Source organism: Lynx canadensis, chromosome D2 (assembly GCF_007474595.2).
Source record: "Lynx canadensis isolate LIC74 chromosome D2, mLynCan4.pri.v2, whole genome shotgun sequence".
Lineage (NCBI taxonomy): Eukaryota > Metazoa > Chordata > Mammalia > Carnivora > Felidae > Lynx > Lynx canadensis.
The window spans coordinates 54,419,789-54,444,391 of NC_044313.2; the positions used below are offsets into that span (position 1 = coordinate 54,419,789).

At 38.1% G+C, this 24,603-nt stretch overlaps 1 protein-coding gene across 1 annotated transcript in view; it reads left to right on the plus strand.

Moving 5' to 3' along the window:
* Positions 1-24,603, plus strand: part of MICU1 (mitochondrial calcium uptake 1) — a 250,315-nt gene that overhangs the window by 131,500 nt on the left and 94,212 nt on the right. Inside the window, 1 exon segment of the mRNA XM_032595262.1 lies at positions 2,197-2,311. Within this exon segment, the coding sequence (XP_032451153.1) occupies positions 2,197-2,311 (115 nt within the window).

The window sequence follows — 24,603 nt, forward strand, 5'->3', positions numbered from 1 at the left end:
AATTAGGGGCACCTGGGTGCCTCAGTCGATTAAGCGTCCGACTTCAGCTCAGGTCATGATCACATAGCCTGAGTTCAAGCCCCATGTCCGGCTCTGTGCTGACACCTCGGAGCCTGGAGCCTGCTTCGGATTCTGTGTCTCCTTCTCTCTCTGCCTGGCCCCTGGTCGTGCTCTGTCTGTCTGTCTCTCTCTCAAAAATAAATAAACATTAAAAAATTGTTTTAAAGATGATTGCATAATTAATACAAAGTATTCAGCCTTTATACATATTTATTGTTTAGTTAGTAATGTTATGCCTTTGGGAGCCTATTCTCATTTTGTGTATTTTTTCTTACATACTTTATTTTTGCAGTATCTTAGATAATGTAAAAAATGTAACCATTTGTTTCCCTTTTTTGAGAAATTAAAATATTAACCTCCAGTGAAAGTCTTTGCTGCTCTAGTTCTCATCCAGCTGTCTGAAATTTGTGTTCAGTCTGTTGGTAGAAGATCAAGTGTGGTATGACATTTAACCCTAACTGAAACACATTGGACTATGTGCTCATTTTTGTTGTCCATTCAAAGAAGTAATCTCTAAATCCTGCCAAACAGGACCAAACAGGTGGCTTTCTGTCCACCAGAGATGAGTCAAAGAAGTAATGTCTAAATCCTGCCAAACGGGACCAAACAGGTGGCTTTCTGTCCACCAGAGATGAATCAAAGAAATCCTTTCCTAAGTAGAATGTGCCATCAAAACCTCATACTGCTTTGTCAGCATTCAACTGTGGATTTTTACCTGTTTATGCCTCCTGTTTCATATGAACAAGCAAATACCCAGTAAAGGCTATTTTGGATAGGATTACAAAGAAGATCATGATGATTCATTTGGTACTTGTGTTTTCAATTGGTTAACCAGTTTTCTTTCCTTTGTGGTGTATGATGGGATCTTCACTAGACAGAGGTAACCTATTGGATAGTTGTGTACCTGGATGCTGGTGTGGTGGTGCTTGTTGGTTTCGTTTTCATGATACTCCTCCTGAGGTTGTGCTTGCAATGCTGCTGCTTATTTTGTGTTTGCATGACATTATTTGATTGCTCTTTGTTGGTTTGGGTTCTTAAAACCTATTTCCTTTTTTTGGTACCCAGAATAATTCATTGAATATCTTTAGTTGGTCCAGAACTTATGGAAATTAGTTCCAAGTCTAACTCTTTGGTGGATCCTTTTCAGTTTTTGAAAATATCTTCAATGTCACAACTAAGTTTATCATTTGGCTACGAATTAAAAAAACAGGGTAGGATTCCTTAAACACCCAGGAAGTCACCACTTGCCAGACAGGCCATTACTGAAGCTAAGAAGTAACTCTTTGTGAGTTTTATAGATTAAATAGAATTAATATATACATAGAATAAAATCTAAGTTTTAGGAGCCGAAACTTAGGAGCCTCCAGCAAGGTAACAATGAATACAACTAAATTAAATCATGCCTAAATCTTAGTGTGCATGTCTGATTTGCCAGTATCTTTCAGAGGTGTTGTTTCCTCTGCAAACTGTCCTACATTCCAAAGCTAAGATTCTTGGGGGGCCAAGAAACTCTCAGAAATTAGTTTTCTGAGAGTTTGTGTGGGCCTTGAAAATAGTTGCTTACCTCTTTGTTTCTGGTCATTGGTAGTATAGTTTTTCTTGGTCAATTAGCTGACTTTGGGCAAATTGTACTGATTTCATTTTATTTTATTAGTTTCTTTTGTATCTTTTCTACTTTATATACCTCTATAGAAAAAGGCAGATTGTTTTTATTTTTATTAATTTTATTTTTTTGAAGTTTTTAATTCCAGTGTAGTTAACATACAGTGTTTTATTAGTTTCAGTTGTACAATATAGTGATTCAGCAATTCAGGTGGATTGTTTTTAAAACCAAGAAACAAAACCAGTCCTGAAGTGAGCCTGTATATGTCAAATGGCAGGAGTTCATAAAATTGAAATTATTTTCTAGTGTTACTATTAAGCCAGTGTTGAGACAAACAAGATCATCTTTTGTCTTATAAGTTTAGTCATCTTGAAAACTGTAAAGGATCCATTAATTTGGAATGGCCATCAGAGAAATGCTTATGATAAGTAGCATAAAACTGTCAGATAAATGGTGTTTCATCTCTATCTATCTGTGTTCTCATTCTGTTATATCTTCTTTTTATCTTTTGGTGGAATCCATGCATATAATAGAAAATTTCCCAGGAACGAGAAAAATTTGCTGATGAAGGCAGTATATTTTATACCCTTGGAGAATGTGGACTCATATCCTTTTCAGACTACATTTTCCTTACAACTGTTCTTTCCAGTAAGTATAAACTTTTCTTTTTATTCGTTTATAGGGAGCATAAAGGACTATTAAAAAAAAGTTCATTGGAGGGAGAAACAAGACATGTTTGTAGAGTTAATTATAAGTTAACATACAATTTCATTTGTTATAAATTCTCTATAACTTGTAGTTAGAACCACCTGAGAAAGAGGAAGAAAAATAAAATATCAAGATAAAGTTAAAAAAAAAAAAAGAAAAAGACAAATCAGTGAAGTTAAATCTACCTTTAAGTGTTTGAACCCCTGTATTCTTTTAAGATAAATTGTATATTGCCTGGTCCTTGTAGCCTTCATTAATGTTTCTACTTCCCCATTAAAACACGTATTGATCAGGGCACCCAGGTGGCTCAGTGAATGTCTGACTCTTCATTTTGGCTCCAGTCATGATTTCATGGTTCATGAATTTGAGCCCCACATCGGGGGGTTGGGATTCTCTGTCTCCCTGGGATTCTCTGCTTGAGATTCTCTGTCTCCCTCCCTCTCTCCTCTTCCTCCACTTGCATGTACATGCTCGCTCTCTCTCTCTCAAAAATAAGTAAATAAATGTTAAAAAAAACAAAACACATAATCTGTCATTTCTCTACTAAAGAAGAAAATTGGCTCGGTTTTTCTACTTGTGTTGAATATTCACTTTTGAATCTTAAGGATTACCTCTTAAGACAAAAACTCAAATTTGACTCATTTAGAGCACTGATGAATTGCTGATTTTTTTTTTTAATTTTTTTTTCAACGTTTATTTATCTTGGGACAGAGAGAGACAGAGCATGAACGGGGGAGGGGCAGAGAGAGAGGGAGACACAGAATCGGAACCAGGCTCCAGGCTCTCAGCCATCAGCCCAGAGCCTGACGCGGGGCTCGAACTCACGGACCGCGAGATCGTGACCTGGCTGAAGTCGGACGCTTAACCGACTGCGCCACCCAGGCGCCCCAGAATTGCTGATTTTTTAAAGCTAAACAATTTGGTTGATAAGTATGCTACTCTAAGTGGGTTTTTTTTTTTTTAACTGTTCAGAAAAACAAAAACAAAAAATGTATGTTTCTAGCTTTCTGTGTATATCCTATTAAAATCTATCTAAATTGAACCAAAGAGATCTGATTTGTATGTTTGAAAGAGATGATTCTCTAAATTTTTTCTAATTACTTTTGACATAATGTCTAATTTGATGTCTAATTTGTTTGACATAGCAAACAAAAATTACTGCCTCTTTCTTCCTTTCTCTAGGCTAGTCATCTCTAAAGATAAAACTTTAAAATAGTTTTTAATAAATGACATACACAAGACACAGTTCCTGCCATGGCTCTGACCACTCTTACCCTTCTTTCCTCTGTTGACAGAAAAATGAAGAAATATAGACTAACATAACTTACCACAGTTGTCTTTGGGATACCAAAGTGTCTGAATAAATTCATGTGGTAAACCAGTGCTCTAACAAAGGAGATACACACACACACACACACACACACACGCACACACACACATTGATTTGTTACGAAGATCCAAGGTAGTGAACTAAATAAAATAACATTTACGGTCTTAAGTTGGGTATTGTTAAAGTTAGTTGTGATTTTGGTAGGGCATGGTTTCCAAAATAGTCTTCAGTTCAAATCCTGGCCCCAACACTTCTAAGCTTTGTGATTAGGGGAAAGTCAGTGAACTTGTTCATCTGTTTTGTTTGCAAAGTGAAGGTGGAAGTAATAACAAACCCACATGATTTGAGGATTATGAGATCAGGAATATAAAGTACCTACTTCACTGCCTAGTATTTAGTAAGTATGAAATTTGTCTGGGTTTTTATTCTTGATATCCTATAACAAATGTTATTTCATATCTGATTTTAAATGTTATTTCATATCTGATTTAAATGTTATTTCATATCTGATTGTCATAAAAAAAAACAGCAGAATTGGTAGAGATTTTTAAGCTTTGTGTGTGTGTGTGTGTGTGTGTATGACTTTGTATAGAATTTGCATTCAGCATGATGTGGCAGAAAAGAGTACTGCATTAAATGAAGAGACCCAGCTTGGAGAACTGTAGTAATATACACTGTATACAATGGCAGTAGTTCCTGCAAATGTTTGTTGAGCTGAAATGAGATTTTAATTTGTATCTAATTCTCAGTCCTATTACCTTCATATCTTTCTGAGGGTCAGAAGGACCACAGAGCAGAACCTTCAGAATACCCAGCACATTGTGTAGCTCCTTTAATAAATTCAACCATTTTAGAGCAGGTAAAAGTCACATTACCCTTAAATTCTGGAAACCACTCCAAGTAGCTCTACTGGTCCAGGTACCTCTTTACTTCTTGACGCTCACCTCCTAGCTTAAACATGGTGAGTGATCTACAAAAAGTACTTGGTATGACAATGTCACATATAGTTGACCCTTGAACAAAGCTGGGGTTAGCGACACTGATACTCTCCACCCACCCCACAGGCGAAAATCTGGGTATAACTTTTGACTCCCTCAAAACATAACTATTAATAGCCTACATAAATTCAATTAACATGTGTTTTGTATACCATATGTATTATATACTGTATTCTTACAATAAAGTAAGCTAGGAAAAAATGTTATTAATGAAATCATAAGGAAGAGAAAGTACATTTACAATACTGTACTGTGCCTAGAAAAATTCATACATAAGTAGACGCCCACAGTTCAAGCCTGTGTTGTTCAAGGGTCAGCTGTACTTTCTATATTGCCAGGGATGAGAAAATAGAATAAGAATATGATTTGCTAAGCGAAATTAGTCAGAGAAAGACAAATATCATATGACTTCACTCATATGAGGACTTTAAGAGACAAAACAGATGAACGTAAGGGAAGGGAAACAAAAATAATATAAAAACAGGGAGGGGGACAAAACATAAGAGACTCTCAAATATGGAGAATAAACTGAGGGTTACTGGAGGGGTTGTGGGAGGGGGGATGGGCTAAATGGGTAAGGGGCATTAAGGAATCTACTCTTGAAATCATTGTTGCACTATATGCTAACTAATTTGGATGTAAATTTAAAAAAATTAAAAAAAAAAGAGGGTGATCCAGGGGATCCCAAGTGTATGCAAATACTAATTTCTTAGATTAGCGTCAAAATGGAAAAAAAACATATTTTCCAATTTGTTACAGATTCTTATGATTTCTCAGAGGTCTTGACCCCATTGGAGAAAAAATACAGCTCTAAGGGTATTGCTTGGTGGTTGTCTGCCCCAGTATTCATAGAACTACTCTCAGCCTTCTCCATTATCACTTCCCTATAAGGGAATTAACCAGCTCTTACCCAGTTGTGAGATCCAACTTTTAGAAAGAAAGTCCATCTTAAATGTTCCCCAAAAGTTCTAAAATTCCAAGTGGTCTCTCCCTCCTGTCTCTGAACTCAAAGCATTTATTAAACTTAACAATTAGCAATTCATCAATAAAGCATTTTCTGTGTATTGCATTAAAAAATATATATGATTTTAAGATTTTCTCCTTATCAGTGGTTTTAAGTATTTTCATTATTATATGCCTCTAGTTTTTCTCAACTTAGCACTATTGATGTTTGAGGCAGGGTAATTTATTGCTGTGGGAGCTGTCCTGTGCATTGTAGGAGGTTTAGCAACATTCCTGGTTTCTACCCACTAGACGCCAGTAGTATACCCTTTCCCTTCTCCCAGTTGTGACAATCAAAAATGTCTTCACGATTTCTGGGGGACAGAGATAGGGAGGAATCATACCTATTTGGGGATGCCCTAGTTTGGGACGGGGTTTTTTGTTCCTTTTGTGTTACTGTGTGCCTTGATGTAGTGTTCTACAAGTTTCTTATCTTGGGATTCTTTGAGCTCTTTGGATCTATAGGTTTATAGTTTTCATCCAATTTGGAAAAAATTCAGCCTTCTTTTCTTTTCTTTCCTTTTCTTTCCTTTTCTCTTCTTTTCTTTTGGAAGAACGCAAGTGGAGGAAGGGCAGAGAGATAGGGAAAGATTGAATGTTAAGCAGGCTCCGTGCCCAGCACAGAGCCTGACACAGGGCTTGATGTCAAAACTGTGTGATCATGACCTCAGCTGAAATTGAGTCGGACGCTTAACCGACTGAGGCACCCAGGTGCCACTAGCCATTATTTCCTGAGATACTTTCTCTTTGCTTCTCTTTCTTCTCCTTTGGGTACTTCAATTACACGTACATTTTTCTCACATCAACCTTATAATATTTGTACTATTATTGTCTTCACCTTACAGATGAGGAAATTAAGGCATACAGAGGGTTACATACAAAAAATTTGCTCCAAGTCCCAGAGTAAGTAAATGATTCAGGGTTTGAATCCAGCATCTAGGTTCCTGATTGATTGACTTAACTTCTGTGGTCACATTTTCAGCGGTGATAAGCTGTAACTTACGTAGTGCCTCTTCTTTCTCTCAGGCTGGCTGTGGAAAGGTCAGTCATAAAGTCTCCTAGAGGTAATGGGCAGTCCAAGCATTCTTGTGATCTGAATATTGCACGTTGCATTGTCCACTTTGTCTAACAAACCATGGGGGAAAATGTGCCATGGAAATCACACTAAGATCACTTCCTTCCCATTCCTTGCTGCTAAGATGCTAGGAAATGACACTCACAGTAGATCAGCTTCCTGTGGCTAACAAGATTTTATAACAATCTAGGCACACTAAATGGTTCCCAAATCATCCTACAAGATAGAATGCAATTTTTTAAACACAAAAAGCTTTGCCAAGGAGTGGTTTGGGATGAGGGGAAGTGCATTAACATATTCATTAATCTGTTACTCTGGTGGACAACAGGAGCTGTCCTAAAGATTTCCAACAGAAAACCAGCCAGAGTAATGTAAAACAACATAACTCAGAGAATGCAAGACTGTCATATTTCTGAGCGTCTGGGTTTTTTCCAAAACTGATAGACCCAGTAGTGTTCAAGAAATTGCCATCATTTTGAAGAATATGAATACTCTGTCTAAATGGATTGTCATTTGGAACCTCCCAAGTACCTTAAAAACTCTGTTTTGTCTAAAATAAAATTTGACAACTATATACAGCAAATCATTTGTTTCCCTTCTCGATTTATAGTTACTTCTCCTAAAAATAAAAATGAGAAAGCTGCTTTTCTGGAATGCCTCACTGGCCCAGTTGGTGAAGTATGTGACTCTTGATCTCAGGGTGATGAGTTCAAGCCCCATGTTGGGCATAGAACCTACTTTAAAAAAAAAAAAAAAAAAAAGAATAGGCATGGCACCTGGGTGGCTCAGTTGGTTAAGCGTCTGACTCTTGATTTCAGCTCAGGTCTTAATCTCAGGGTCGTGAGTTTGAGCCCCACGTTGTGCTCCATGCTGGGCGTGGAGCCTACTTTAAACAAACCAAAAAAAAGCAACCATGAAAAATAAAGCTGGGATACTATATTAGAAAGAAAGAAGAAAGAAAGCTGCTTTTCTTAAAAAAAGCATGTTATTATAATTTCCCCCATTAGAGAGAGTCATTTCTTCTTATGTTTATTAAACTTCTTAGAAGTTTGATTTTTAGCTAAACAAGAATATCTTGGACACATACCCAGAATAACAACCAATTTGGCAGCAATATCTTGTGCTTATAATAAGCAATGGCATGAATTTCTCCCTCTTCTCTGCATGTGCTTTGGATAATGGGGGCCCTGTTTAGCCAATCTAAAATTTTAAACACCTCTAAAAGTTTTAACCACTGTCATACACACATGCTTAAACATACATACCTCCTAAACCCCTTACCTGCTTAATTTTTTCTCCTTGGCACTTAACCAATATTTAACTTTCTATATAATTGATTTCTTTTACTTGTTTATTATTATCTAGATTGTAAACTACATGACAATGATCAAAGGTTTGTAATGATATTCACTATAGATTTGCAATGATATTCACTATGGACATATCTACACTATATAAGCACCGAAGCAAGGTATAACAAAACAAGAATATAACATATTTTTCAATTTTCTCCAAAGGAAGTTTAGCAAACTGAGAACAGTTCTTGTAGCTGTTGTCTTCAGTCTGCAGTCAGTACAAATGGAATGAGGAAAACATGTTTTTAAATTAATCTATTTCCACACAAGCTTGGTTTCTTATAATTTAGAATTCATGTATTTGTATTCCCCCTTTATTCCTAATTCATAAATTTTTTTTGGAAAGGTTTTACTTACTTACTTATTTATTTATTTATTTATTTATTTATTTATTTATTTTACTTGAGAGGGAGAGTGAACCAGGAAGAGGGGTAGGGGGTGAAAGAAAAAGAATCTCAAGCTGGCTCTGCACTGAGCACAGAGCCTGACATGGGTCTCGATCCCACAACCCCGGGCCCATGACCTGAGCCAAAATCAAGAATCAGATACTCAACCGACTGAGCCACCCAGGTGCCCCCCTAATTCATAAATTCTGTTGCTTTATACCATATATCTGTGATCAGGTTTGATGGATTAACTTGAAGAATTTTCTACATGAGTCTTAACATCTGTATTAAGTAGAATATTAAGTATTTAGTAAATAAATCTAGATTCCTTCTAGGCAAGATGAAGAGACTGTTAATAATTACTGTTATTAAATAATTTCCAAGAAGCCTCTGATCCTTAAAGTAGGTTAATAGGAATTGAATGAGAATACAGAAGTCTGATTATTAATGGCTTAATTCTCTGCACTAACCAGCTGCAGCATTAGCTGATGGTCTTAAATCTTGTAGTGGAAGTCAGAGATTTTTCTCATAACTAGGTGCAGAGAAAGGTCATCCAGATTTATCTAGAATGCTACATAGCATTTATTGATTTGGATCATTCTTGCTAATGCTAAGATTCATTCGGTAATGATAGTATAACTTAGACTCTGGATCTTGGCCGTTGACAATTATGAAGTACTTACTTTGTGTTCTTTGTCTCCATATGTGTTCTAACTAAAGTTATTAGTGCTGTTGCCTAATAACATGAAAACAACTCTAGATAGCTTAAGGAAGCAATAGTAAAACAATTATAAAAGTTGATTATTAAGCATCTTCCTTACTTTTTACTATTAATCTTTGAAAAGTCAGCAGAAAAAGCAGAAGCAAAAAATGTTATGGCATGTTCAGTTCATAGGACCTGACCTAATGAAATTCAGGCATCATTCAGTGTGTTCTGATTTTGATTCCCTCTTTAGATTTTGAGGAATCAGTGGAGAAATTGAATTAAGTGAGTTTCACTGTAGCAGGGTTTGACATACTGACAGTTAAACCACATTCTTATTGTGACCCACAATTCTCACAGATCTTTGAGAAATTACATCAGCATTCAAGTGAAAGTTTATGATATTTTATTTCTCTTGCCGTGCAAACTCAGGAGCTGATCATAAAGTGTACGTGACTTGGAGATCATGGTGCTGATCAGTGCCATTCTGTCTAATGAAAATGTTTCGTTAGTTACAGATGAAAATGTTTTTCAGCTTGAGTGATCTGTTGAAAAATATGAGCAAGGCAGCATTCTGAGATCTATCAACACATTTAAGGCAGCTACAAATCTTTTTTATTGGGACATCAGAGTTGGGGAAGTTACAGAGAAAATTTGGTTTAGCTATTAATCTAAGTTTTTTATTTCTTGGATTATCTACCATTGCTAAGTTGACATCATGAGGAGTAAGACGAAGCAGATGAAAGGCTGAATTCAGTGCTATTTTTGCCTGTAAAAGGTGCTTAGAATTTTAAAAATATTCTTTTTGCATGTTCTACAGCCAAAAGGATCTCATTGTGTTACTTACCAACAACTTCTTTCTCTGACATTACCTGTTCTTAAGGTTAATTTGTTGATTTTATAATGCAGCTTTATCAAAACAATAAAACAATGCTTTTAAATGTATCAAATATTTATGATGTTCACTTCATTTTGAGCCAGATGTATCTGAGAGCACTCTGAGGTTTCAGTAACCCCACTCTTGGAGAAAGTTGAAGCATTTACACTTTTATATCAACGACCACATAAGAATTTTAGTTCAGATGAACAAGAAATAAGTCGTGTTTGTGTTTAAGTCTCTCAGACCTGCATATGATTATACTAGAAGATTAAAATGTTTTCTTTATATGCTAAAGGAAGTATATTTTTGGGGAACAGTAGCTTGAGATTCCTTCTGAGGGTTCATAGGCTAAGAGAAGAACAGAGACTAAAGAAGCAAATTGTGGCTTATAACAAAAATAAGATCTAAATATATTTTGACTGCATCTTGGGGAAGATTTCATAATTATACCCTCCAAGGAAACCAGTTCTTACTAGCCTTTTCATACTTGTGTTTTATTTGAATTGATCCACTTTCACTTTTTAAAAATTCTAATAAAATTCTAATATTGTCTTAAAATGTTATAGAAATCTGGTTAAGGGCACATGATGTCTGTAGCTCTCCTCTCAAGCTAGGGCTGTGTTCTAAAGGAGAGAGTGTTGAATGAGGTAGTCAGGAGTATTTTCTGTATGCTCAGTGGTCTGATGCTGCCACCAGAATTGTGTCTGCTTACACTTTGTCCTCTCTTGAACAGCTGTTGTTGGCCTTCAAAACTTTCTGCTACTTTTCTAGGGAGTCCGTTCTCTCTGATACCTGAGGTTCAGGTAGGGGCTCTCCAAGAGAGAAGAGAAGGAGGTCCTTCCCAGTTCTACTTCTCTGCTCCTTAGGCCCTTGGGAAGGAAAGCCTAATAGGGGAAGCATTTGGTAAACTCAAAGGCTTCCCACTTTCTTAGGCTGCATTTATCAATGGGTTAAAAGTTCATGGAACAGGTAAAATAAAATTCCAAAATAGGCTAAGTTCTCTGCTTTCTAGAAAATGCCCTCGTCTATAAAATTATTTCTTTTTCTCCCTTCATTCTTCAGATCAAAACTACCTTTCTCTTAGCATATCTCAATTAGGATTTTGTTGTTTTTGTTTTTAACAAACATTTAGAATTAAAAAAAAAATTTTTTTTACATTGAATTGTGAATCATAATAGCTCCAGAGACATTTGCAGGAAATGCTTATTATTCAAAAGAATCCCTAATTAATAAAAGTTAGACAAGGGATATAGTATCACTAAATAATATCTTGAAATAGGAACTATGTCATATGGCTTTGTATCCCCAAAGTACCTAAAACTGTATCCTACCACTACTATTCATTAATATATATATATATATGTATATATATTTGTTTGTTTTTAGTTTATTTACTTATTTTTGAGAGAGAAACAGCAATAGAGGGCTGGATCTCACAAACTGTGAGAGCATGACCTGAGCTGAAATCAACAGTTGGACACTTAACCACCTGAGCCACCCGAGCACCCCTCTAAAAATATTTGAACAAAAGGCTATTTGGGATGTGGCTTCTCTGAGTCCCTTTTAAGTAGACCCAGCCACCCATCCATCTCCGTATCCTTGATTACAGTGTCAAATGGGCCTCAGTTTACCTTTCTACTATAGCCTTTCTTTTACTTCCCTAGAACATTATAGAAACTTTCCCAGATTTCAGCCTCTTATAACTCTTCTAACTTTTGTCCTATCCTCCTCAGGCTCCATCCTGTCCTGCTTTCGTTCTATTGATGGTTGGGATGGCTCTATAAGAATTCAGTCCTTAATAATTGATAATATTTAAAGGTCTTTGCTTATGGTCCAGGAGCCCCACTTTTTCACATTGTTTGCCTCTTAGAAGTTGGACTGGAATCAAGTGTATCTGTCTATCTGTATAGTTGACCTTTCACTAAAACCACAACTTGCTAGTGTTTGGTTATGCATAGGCTTCATCATGTGTTGTTCACCTTTCCCTGTAACAATTTTAGAAAAGCTTATTTGTTGTGCTGGGGAATTTGAGGGTACACAAAGGAAATCAAGGCAAGAAAGGTTGTCACAGAATGGTTTGCTTAACCATTACACCTTCTGGAGAAGATACTCAACACAGTATCTGACACACAATAAGTACTCCATATATATTTGTTGGCTAAATAAATAGCCAAGAATTTTTGTGAAGTTACTTTAGTATACCTACTAAAATTTTATATTGTTCCAAGTACCCTTAGCAATCTTGCCTGGTATTTAAAACTGTTTTAAATAATAGCTACTCTCTATGAATATATACATGATGAAATCTAGAAAATTAATTCAAATAGCTAAAATTTGGGGGAGGGAGCACTAAACTGAAAAAACACATAGCTTTTGGGTGAATGCCCAACCAAGTCACATGTAACGATGGTCATTCAAATTAGCGTAAATTAAATATCCAATATCCAATCTTATTTATTAAAGCAACTAATTCTAAGCATCTATGCAGTAAGTTGCATCTTGGCGTAAGCTTTCACGTTGGCTACTATTGAGTACATGGAGTGGACTAAAACCACATAGGATGAAATGAAAGCCAAGCAGATGAATTTTTTTAATATTTTATTTTTAAGTAGTTTCTACACCCAACATGGAGCTTGAACTTACAACCCCGAGATTAAGAGCTGCATGCTGAGCCAGCCAGGCGCCCCCATAAATTATTATTTTTTAAGATCTTTCAAGATAGGGGTGGCGATCTGTCACACAGGCATATGTAATTTGGGCATAAAAATAGTAACATGCATTTGAAGAAAATATATTCCTAAAGTAGAACATGACCTTAATCAAGGGTAAAGCCCTGGCATGCCTTCCAGAATCTCTCCCAGGAACTCTTGGGGAATCCAAGCTTTTTGACATCTGTGGCATTGAATACTCTTCCTTTAGCACAACTGTCAAATAATAGTGTAATAAAGAGCAATTTAAATGAAAGACTGTTTCTGGCAGCTCTCAGAAGGTCATCCAGTAACTGAGGCTGAAATATAGCTCAAAGATAGGTTATGAGCTATGAACTTGAAACATTAGCTATTTCTTTTTTCAGGTGTGAAATTATAAATCTTTTTTTTTTTTTTTTTTGAGAATCAGGGCTGAAATGTATTTTCTAGAAAAATGCAAATGGTAGAAAAGCAGCAGTTAGAAGGAATAAGTGTCTGTACAGCTGAAACCTTGCTGAAGGAATTCAGAAGATTTTCACAATCTTATAAATTAAAAAAATTTTTTTTAATGTTTGTTTATTTTTGAGAGAGAGAGAGTGCAAGCGGGGAGAGGCAGAGAGAGAGGGAAACACAGAATCCAAAGCAGACTCCAGGCTCTAAGCTGTCAGCACAGGGTCCAATGCAGGGTTCGAACTCACAGACTGCGAGATCATGACCTGAGCCAAATTCGGCCACCTAACTGACTGAGCCACCCAGGCGCCCCCATGAATTTTTTAAAAGCAGATTCTTGACATGTAGTGTTCCATATTCTTTAGAAAACCTTTAAATTGACATTAAATAAATCACACTGAGATGCAATAAAAATAAAGAGCTCTCTTTGTAGCCATCGTACAGCCTGTATGTAATGATGGTAAGCCCATGTAGTTTCTTTCATTGTTTGAGGATTTTCAAATAAAAGCCAGACTAACTAAATGTGAATGTTAAGTCTGTTCTAAGACTATACATTACATTTCTAAATGTTTTTCTTTATGGTCAGAATTTATCAGAGTAAAACCATAGGTCTTCTAATTAGATCCTTCCAGTAAGTGCTATTGGGAATAGCAGCCTTACCCCTGCCCTCTACCCCCTGTATCTTGGGGTCCTGGCTACCCTGTGACAGACTATAGACCAGTAAATCATGGGCATCATGGCTGTACCTTGCATCTGGGGAAGTTTTATCCCCCACTCTGCCTTACAGTTAGACCAGCATAGACTTGGGCTTAGTCCTCTATGAGTTGAATGAATCTTTCCTAAACTGAAATCACTCTCAAAGGTGAAGTCCTTTAGAACTCTGAGAAACTGGGGTAAAAATTAGGGTTGGTTATGTTCTCTTGAAGGGAACAATTAGTTGTTCCTACTCTCATTTGACTACCAAAATCATAGTGTACCGTTTTGGGTATCCATTTGCACATGAAAATTAACTACTGGACTGACACTTAAATGTAATTGACTATATATATAAGAGCATAAATTATTGGCATGCCTTTTCAGAATCTTGACAGTCAGTGTTTATCAAACACTTTCAGAAGTGCTAACCCGTTAGCTTAGCAATTTCATTTCTATAAGTTAGACTTAAAATAAAATGATATAATAATATATACTATATATATTAATATATATAGTATATATTAATATATATATAATAAAATGATCACGTGTATAATGATGTTGATGGTCAAAAATACATTGAAAAGAACTCATATATCAGATGGCTGAACACATTACAATAAATCTATGCAATGAAGTTCAGTATAGCACTTAATATTATGTATGTAATACAGAGATTTATTAGCATAGAAAAATGTTCACAAGGTATTGATGAGTCAAAATATATATATTGCATGATTCCATTTTGGGAAAAGAGAAAAAATATGTGTATGTGTTTGCATGTGTATTTGAAAAATAGTCTGAATATTTGTATTTCTGATCTGTGGCAAATCCTGTCAGCTCTACTTTGAAATAATCCAGAATCCCACCATTTTTCCCTGTCCTCTCATGTCTCTTCGATTATTTTAGTACCTTCCTAACTAGTCATCCTTTTATCACACTTGCTTCTCTACAGCCCATTCTCAGTACAGGAGCCAGAATGATCTTGTTGATTCAGCTTGTTTTAGCACCCAGAGGAGAAAGTCTTCAAAGCAGATCATTGTTTTATCTTAACACCATTGTTCTCACAGATGGGGTCATCTGTCTTCTTGTTTTCTGCAGAATTCATCAGGAGATCCTTTCCTGGCCTTTTCTAGGAGTAACCCTGCTCTTAAATCTGATTTATGCTTGGCTCTCTAGGTTTTCCACTAGTGGAACATAATCAGTTAGACACATAGGGCTTCCTTCTTTCCTGAGTTCTTTCCACAGGTGGAAGGAAGCCTTTAGATCTATACCAAGACAAGTTGAAGGGAAAAGACTTGGTCTTCAGTGTCAAAGTAGACTAAATTCTCTGCCTTCTAGGAAATTCTTCATCCAAGAAGAATTACTTTTCCCCTTTGTTATACAAAAGGAACACCGTCATAAATACTACTGGTACTATGTAGTCTAAATGGAATCTAAAATAGTGGAGCAACCCACAGGCAGAAAAGCAGCAAAATTACCCAGTCCCCATCTTTATACCATTTAGCAGAAAAATGTGCTTTGTTGGACCGGACACTGCTGAAACATATCATGAAAAGGGCTCTAGGAAAAAGATACTGCCCCCATAACTCTCTGTAATTACAGGGATGGGAGGCAGGGAACATCCAGGTTGTTGTGTAACAATAAGAGCATCCTGGTTGACAAAGTGGTCTTGTTAGAAAGAGGGGGCTTCCACTCCATGGGTGATATCAGCCTCTTCTTTCACTGAGCTAATTCAAATCTACAAAGCCAGCTTTGTGCTAAGCTATCAGAGGAATATCTGTATTTGTCTCTCCTCAACCATCATTCCAAAAGACACAATTGCCTTTCTCACAATACAACAAATTTAAGTTTTAAAAAATTAGGGGTACCTGGGTGGCTTGGTCAGTTGAGTGTCTGACTCTTGATTTTGGCTCAGGTCATGATCTCACGTTTTGTGAGGTAGAGCCCCATGCTTAGGGTTCTCTCTCTCTCTCTCTCTCTCTCTCTCTCTCTGTCCCTCCCTTGCTCTCTCTCTCAAAGTAAATAAGTAAACTTTAAAAAAATTAAAATTAAAAATTAAATCTTGGGTGCCTGGCTGTCGCAGTCAGAGGAGCATGCAACTTTTGATCTTGAGGTCAAGATCATGGGGTTCGAGCCCCATGTTGGTTGTAGAGATTACTAGGAAAGATAAATAAACTTAAAAAAAAATTAAGTCTTCAGATTAAATGAATTCACACTAAATCATAAATGACCTATAAGTTCCCGTAATAGTTCTAGAAATACTTTCAAGATATTTGTAGGTCTGTAAGATTTCCTAAATGATGAGCTTCATACAGTGGATGTGGTAGCAGTATAATAAGATTCTTAAAGATAAGAATATGACCTGATGTTGAAATCCCAGAAACTTCTCTAAAGAAGAATAGAGATCCAGAAATGGATTCACCAGAGGAGGGCCTCATTTAGTGATGTTGCAAAGACAAGGAAACAGGAGAACCCAGCCTCCATCCCTCCCAATAAAGATCAACAATTAGATAGCTATCCACAAACAGAAGTGGCTCTGGGAGAGCTCTGGAGTCCACTTAAGAAACGTCACTAACACAGTGAAACAAATAATTTGTGAATAATCACACAAAAGGAAGGATAAACATCTCCATTTGCCTATGCTATCCCATCCCCCAAGCCAGCACTGCTCAGCACCAAGAGGGAACTCCATATCTATACAGAATTCCCCTCGCTGAAAACGGAAGACTGAAATGACCAGTCAGCTTCCCCAGCCTTTCAGGTCACTATATAAAGGACTTGCTTCAGTTTCACCCCACCCAGAGACCAGCAAAAAGGAGATGTAGAGAATTGACTAGAAATGAGGAAGAAAAGCAGGGATATCACTACCAGACATGGAGTGACTGCGATTCCCAGCGATCTGCTCTGTAGAAGACCCCAGCAGCTTTCACCAATGAAGGTACCAGTGGCCAACACAGCTACCACATACTTCCTGCAGATTTCACTGGTTTTTGCCCCCAAAATATTCGTATTCATTGATACCAACTACCCTTCCCACCCCATTCTCCACTGGAGCCTGGGACCCACACTAGCAGTCAGCCCAAGCCTCTGAGGCTGCACATACATTCCAGCCTAGACCCCTCCAGCTAATCCCCACCACTGCATGCACTCAAGGCTAATCCCTCTAGCTGTGCTGTTGCATACTGCTGGTCTGATGCCCTTCACCTGCCTCCATTGTTGTGTCTGCACCTGTGGCAAGATCCTGTAGCCATGAGAGTACATGCCAGTAGCCAAGGTTTCCACAGCTATTTGTGGTCCTGGCCCTGGACCTGGCCCTGTCTCCTGTCACTGGCCTGTACCACTGGGCTCACCTGCAGCTAATCCCTCCACCTGTGTGCCTGCATGCCCATGAGTTGATTCAAGACATTCATTTCCACTGCTGTTGCACCTGTGACAAGACCCAGCAGCCACAGTAGTGCAGTGTAACAGCCAGGGCCACAATAACTGCCACTTGGTCCTGGCCTTTGTCCTTAGCCCCACCAGTATGTGTGTGTTTGTAGCTGGCCCCTGCCACTACAGGTCCCTGCAGCTGGCTCCTATAGCTGAGTGTGTGCCCACTGTCACTCCAGCTGCTACCACTGCCTGCCCTGGTTCCTACCTGCTAGATCTAGAGGTGCTGCCCAAGGACACCAACAACCATTGCAGCCTCAGCAGATCCGCTGCAGTTCTTGCAAAGGACTATGCAATCGGCAATACTGTAGACCCCAGCATCCTGAGCCAATGAGTCACCACCACATCTGGACCCAGAGCCACTACACACCCCTGCACTTGGCACCCTTCCCCACCAGGATGTGTGCCCCACCCTCAGCAAAGGTCTTCCTTTACACAAGTCAGTTCTTAAAGTGGAAAAGATAACTGTTTGTCCAAATGCACAGACACCTACACAATAGGAATCAAGAAAAAGCACCAAAACATGACTTCACAAAGAAAAATTCCAGTAACTGACCACAAAGAAATGAAGACACAGGAATTATCTAACAAAGAATTCAACATAATTAATGTTCTAAATATCTTCAGAGGGGCACCTGGGTGGCTCAGTCAGTTGAGTGTCCGACTTCGGCTCAGGTCATGACCTCACAGTTTGTGAGTTCGAGCCCCGCATCAGGTCCCGTGCTGACAGCTCAGAGCCTGGAGCCTGCTTCCGATTCTGTGTCTGCCCCTCCTCTGCTCATGCTCTGTCTCCCTCTCTCTCTCAAAAAAAAAAAATAAATAAACATTAAAAAAAATTAAAATAAATAAATATCTTCAGAGAGCTATAAGAGAACACAGATAAATAACAAAATCAGAAAAACAATAAAAGAACACAATGATATAAAACATAAAGAACCAAACAAATTTGGGAGCTTAAGAATATGATGGCTGAACTGAAGAAGAGCTCCAGCAGACTGGACCAAGCAGAAGAATCAGTGAGCTCAAAGACATTGTTTGAAAGTATCCAGTAGAGGAACAAAAAGAAAAAAGAATGAAAAGAAATGAAGAAAACCTACTGGACCTATGGGACACCATGAAGAGAAATAATCTACCTATCGTTGGAGTCCTAGAAGGAGAAGAGAAGGAGAAAAGGGGGTAGAAAGCTTAAATAATGACTGAGACCTTCCCAAACCTGGAGAGGGATTTGGACGTTCAAGTTCATGAAGCTAATAGGCCACCACAAAATTTCAATCCAAAATGATCTTCTCCAAAACACATTATAATAAAACTAAAATCACAGACAGAGATAGAATGTTTAAAGTAGCAAGAGAAAACAAATTTTTCATACAAGGGATCCCCTATAAGGCTATCAGCTGAATTCTCGGCAGGAACCTTGCAGGCCAGGAGAGAATGGAGTAATATATTCAGAGGACTGAAAGAAAAAAGCCAACCAAGAATACTTTACCCAGCAAATTTACCCTCCAAAAAATGAAGGTGAGATAAATAAGTATGTTCCATAACAAACAAAAGCTGAAGAACTTCATTACCACTGGACCTACCTTATAAGAAATGTTGAAAGTTCTTCATGTTTAAATAAAAAGACACTAACTAGTAACATGAAAATACAGAAAACACTGGTAAAGGTAAGTCTATAGTTAGATTCAGACTACTCTAATACAGTAATATGGTGATGTGTTAACCACTCAATTCTAGTATAAAGGTTAAAGGACAAAAGTATTAAAATTAGCTATAACAACAATAATTTATACACACACATAATGCATATACAATATAAAAAGATGCATATTGTGACATCAAAAACAAAATGTTGAGAGGGAAGGGTACAAATCTTGTATGTAATTGAAATTGAGTTATCATTTTGAAGTAGACTGTCTAGGGGTACCTGGGGGCTTAGTCGGTTAAGCATCCAACTCTTGATTTCAGCTCAGATCATGCTCTCAGGGTTGTGAGATCAAGCCCCACCTCATGCTCTACATTGGGCATGGAGCCTGCTTAGATTCTCTCTCTCCCTGTTCCTTTGCCCACCCCCCCCCACACATGTTTGCATGTGCTTTCTCTCCCCCTCTCTCAAAGAAAGAAAGATAGATATATAGGTAGGTAGGTAGGTAGGTAGATAGATAGATAGATAGATAGATAGATAAAGTAATTAATTTAAAAAATAGACTATTGAGGTGGCTGGGTGGCTCAGTTGGTTCATCTCAGCTCAGGTCTTGATCTCAGGATCATGAGTTCAAGCCCTGCGTTGGGCTCCGCGCTAAGCATGAAGCCTACTTAAAAAAAAAAAAAGACTGTTATGTCTGTAAGATGTTTCAATTATGTTTCATGGTGACCACAAAATAAGGGGCACTTGGGTGGTTCAGTCAGTTGAGTGTCTGACTTTTGATTTCAGCTCAGGTCATGATCCCAGGGTCAAGCCCCGTGTCCTGCTCCATGCTGGGTATGGAACCTGCTTGAGATCCTCTCTCTCCCTCTGCCCCACTCACATGTGTGCTCTCTCTCTCTCTCTCTCTCCCTCCCTCTCTCTCAAAAGAAAAAAAAAAAGCTATAGTGGATAACACAAGATAAAGAAGCAAAGTATATCACTGCAGAAAATCATAAATTCACAAAGGAAGACAGCAAGAAAGGAAAAAACAACAAAGGAACTACAAAAAAATGCAGAAAACAAGAAGATAGCAACTCCAAGTCCTTAGCAATCAATAATTACTTTAAGGGGCACCTGGGTGGCTCAGTCAGTTAAGTGTGCAGTTCTTGATTTCAGCTCAGGTCATGATCTCATGGTTCGTGGGTTAGAGCCCCACCTTGGGGCTCTGCACTGATAGCGCCATGGCCTGCTTGGGATTCTCTCTCTCTTCCTTTCTTTCTGCCCCTCCCCGGTCATGTGCACACACACACTCTCTCAAAATAAGTAAACATTAAAATAATAATAATAATTACTTTAAATAAGTGGGTTAAGTTCTCCAAACAAAGGGCAGATAGTTGCTAAATTTGTAGAAAACAAGACCCAACCATATGCTGCCTACAAGGAACTCACTTCTGCTAAAGGGAACACACTGATTCAAAGTGCAGGGATGCAAAAAGATATTCTATACAAATGCAAACCAGAAGGGAACAGGGATAGCTATACTTGTAGCAGACAAAATAAACTTTAAGTCAAAAACTGGAACAAGAAACAAAGTCATCGTATAATGATAAAGGGGTTAATTTATCAAGAGGTTATAAAAATTTTAAATTTTTTTTTTCAACGTTTATTTATTTTTGGGACAGAGAGAGACAGAGCATGAACGGGGGAGGGGCAGAGAGAGAGGGAGACACAGAATCGGAAACAGGCTCCAGGCTCTGAGCCATCAGCCCAGAGCCTGACGCGGGGCTCGAACTCATGGACCGCGAGATCGTGACCTGGCTGAAGTCGGACGCTTAACTGACTGCGCCACCCAGGCGCCCCAAGAGGTTATAACAATTTTAAATACACATACATCCTACATTAGAACACCTAAGTATATTAAGCAAATATCAACAGATCTGAAGGGAGTAATTGACAATTCATTAATATTAGGGGACTTCAGCCTGGGTGGCTCAGTCAGTTAAGCTTCCAGCTTCGGCTCAGGTCATGATCTCTCAGTTTGTGAGTTCAAGCCCTGTGTTGGGCTCTGTGCTGACAGCTCAGAGCCTGGAGCCTGCTTCAGATTCTGTGTCTCCCTGTCTCTCTGCCCCTCCCATGCTCATGCTCTGTCTCTGTCTGTCTCTCAGTAATAAATAAACGTTTAAAAAAAATATTAGGAGACTTCAATACTCCACTTTCAACAAGTTTTTTTATCTTTCTATACTATTTTGTTTTTGATACATTTCTTATAAATAACATGGTTTGATCCAATCTGAGAGCCTTTGTCTTGGGAGGGCGGCATTTGTCTTTTAATAGAGGAGTTTAGTTCATTTAACTCTGTTGTGATTTATTTGGTCTTCTCTCACCTTATGTTTCTGAGCTTTCTTGCTGGGTTTGTTTTTTTTTTTTTTTTTTTCTTTTAAACCTTTGCTCTAGGCATTGTGTTTCTCCTGAAGCTTTTATAGCAGTTTGTATTGTAAAAGACCTGCTTCCCCTTTTTCTTTCTTTTATTCTCAGTTAGTGTTTTGGTTACCCCCCAGAGGTATCTCCAAGGGACCTAGAAAGAAACTCTTGGGAGTGTTAGTGCCTTTTGGATGGTTTTAGCAGTCCCAATTAAAATGTAGTAGCAACACCCTGTAATTAGAGGAGGCACGCTGTAAAAATAATTCTCTGGACTCGGTCAGACGGAGCCTCTTCAAGGGTTAGAAATGAAGGAGGGAGTCATTTGGGTCACTTTGGTCATGGAAGTGATAAATGGTTGGACCATGTCAATTTTGCACAGCAGAAGATGGGCTTCATCTTATTCATTGTGAGCCTTAGCAGTGATCACTGGGATGGAAGGATGGTCATGGGGAACCACACAATAAATAAGTGAGGAGAGGGAGAGTCCTGGTGTACATATGAGTGGCTCTAGGGGACTTTTCCTTCCCATTTCCTTCTTCCTCCTTACTAGAGGCCTCACCCAGTCAGCTATTCCACTGGTGGTAGGGACATCTTTTGGGGGAGAGGTGCAACATGACTTTTTTTAATCCAGGATGAAGTCATGCATTTCTTTTTTTTTTTTTTTTTTTACATTCATTTGATTTTGAGAGACCGACAGAGCGGAACTGGGGGAGCGGTAGAGAGAGAATGAGACACAGAATCTGAAGCAGGCTCCAGGCTCTGAGCCCGACGAAGGGCTTGAACTCACAAACCTTGAGATCATGACCTGAGCTGAAGTCAGACGCTTGACCGACTGAGCCACCCAGTCGCCCCTGTTAGAAGCTGAGACGTTTAGCTTCCTTTCACTTTCTTCTCTCTACTCAGTTTACTTTTTAATAATCTGGTAGTTTTTTCTATTCCACATTCTTTCTCTTTTTTTTTAAGTTTATTTTACTTATTTTGAGAGCGAGAGAGAGAATGAGAATTCCAAGCAGGCTCCAAGCAGTCAGCACAGCCCAACACAGGGCTCACTCTGATGAACCCTGAGATCATGACCTGAGCCAAAATTCAGAGTTGAATGCTTAACCAACTGAGCCACCCAGGAACACTTCCACAGTATTTCTTTATAAATGACTTTGCATTACATACTTTCTCTTTCAAGGATGCTTCTCATATTTCATTATTATGTATTTTATATTTGGGGAGAATAACCAAGAGTGCATGCTCTAGTAGGCTGTCTGGATTTGAATTCTGGCTCTGCGACCCTGGACACATTGTACCTTAGTTTACTCTTCTTTAACAGGGGGTGGGTATAATACGATGTCACAGAGTGGCTGAGAGGATTAAATAATTCATAGAAAGTGCCTATACATAATAAATAACATTTAATAAATGCCAGATGCCATGATTATTATTGTATTAATAACCATTATTTAAGCTTAACTCTGTTCTCCTGATTTTATTGCTCACTTAATTTATTGCTCACTTCCTAATTGATCTCATCTTCCCTGTCTTTATTTCTTTATTTTGATGGATCTTTGTTGTTGGCTGAAGAATTTCCTCAACCGGCGATTGCAAACTTTTTCTTAAGGGGCAAGATAAATATTTTAGGCTTGCTAGCCATGGCACCTACTTCTACTTAACTACTAAGGTCTCAACTCTGCGTCTGTAGCTCAAAAGCAGCCATAGACACTACATAAATCAATGGCTAGCCAAGAGGGCAGTTTACTGACCCTTGCTCAAGACTTGTGCTTCTGTTTTTTGTGTAATGTTAGTAAGGTGTATGAGTTATACAATTTTAAAGTTCTTGCATGTCTGAGAATATCTTCTGTCACTAATGTAGGCAAATGATGACTTCACTTGTATGTAATTCTTCAATTACAATTGTTTTCTCTCAAGATTCTGTGGTGTTCAAGTATTGTGGAGAATTATGATACAACCTAATACTTCTTTCTTTATGATAACTAATGTGTTTTCCTTCTGGATGGCTTAGGATTTCTCTTTTCTTTATCCTTAGCATTTGTCATTTCACCAGGGGAATTTTTTTTCTGTTCTGTGTTAAAACAGCAAGGCTAAGAAGAAGAACTAGATTGATGGACTTACATACCATGAACTTTGGCTATTTCAGATTGCCTTATTGTCTTTTTTTCCTCCACTAAAGAAATTTCCTTTATGTTGTATTCAAAAAGTTAGCGATGAAAGGTTTTTATCATTTTGAATTGCATATGATATGATACGGTGTTTTAAGTGGCAGAATATTCACTATTTCATATTGTATAGTTTGGTTCCTGTTTAATGGATTCCTATAGCTGTACAATCACAGAAAACATATTCAGGAAATAGTCTAATTAAATTACCCTTGTTTGGGGTGCCTGGGTGGCTGAGTTGGTTGAGCATCTGACACTTGATTTTGGCTCAGATTGTGACCTCACGGTCATGGGATTGAGCCCTGCACCAGGCTCTGTGCTGAGCATGAAGCCTGCTTAAAATTCTCTCTCTCTCTCTCTCTCTCTCTCTCTCTCTGTCTGTCTCTCTCTCTCTCTCCCCTCCCCCCCCCTTGCCCCCCCCACACTCTCAAATCATAAATAAATAAATAACCCTTGTTTGAACATATTAAATCACTAAATGGTAAGGAACTAAAATTTATAGCATAGTCAAAAGTCATTACAATGTTTTAAATTGTAATTCTAACACAAGGAACAGGAAAATACCTTGATTTTAACTTTATTTCATAACACAGTATCTTCTATAACCACTTATAGTCCATGTGGATGTTTTTTAATTTTTTTAACGTTTATTTTTGAGAGAGAGAGAGACAGAGACAGCATGAGCAGGGGAGGGGCAGAGAGAGAGGGAGACAGAATTTGAAGCAGGCTCCAGGCTCTGAGCTCTCAGCACAAAGCCTGATGCGGGACTCGAACTGGTGAACCATGAGATCATGACCTGAGCTGAAGTCAGACACTTAAACGACTGAGCCACCCAGGCGCCCCTTATGTGGATTTTTTTTAATTTGCCATCCTATATCTTGTATTTCAAGAATAGTTATGTGCCTGATTTCAGAGCAAATGCTGTAGCTGTTCTCATCATCTTCATCAACTTCAGGTGCCAAGATTAATAGTGTATATTTTAGTCAGTAGAGAATTCCACAAAACAAAGATGAGGGGAAGCCTAACTA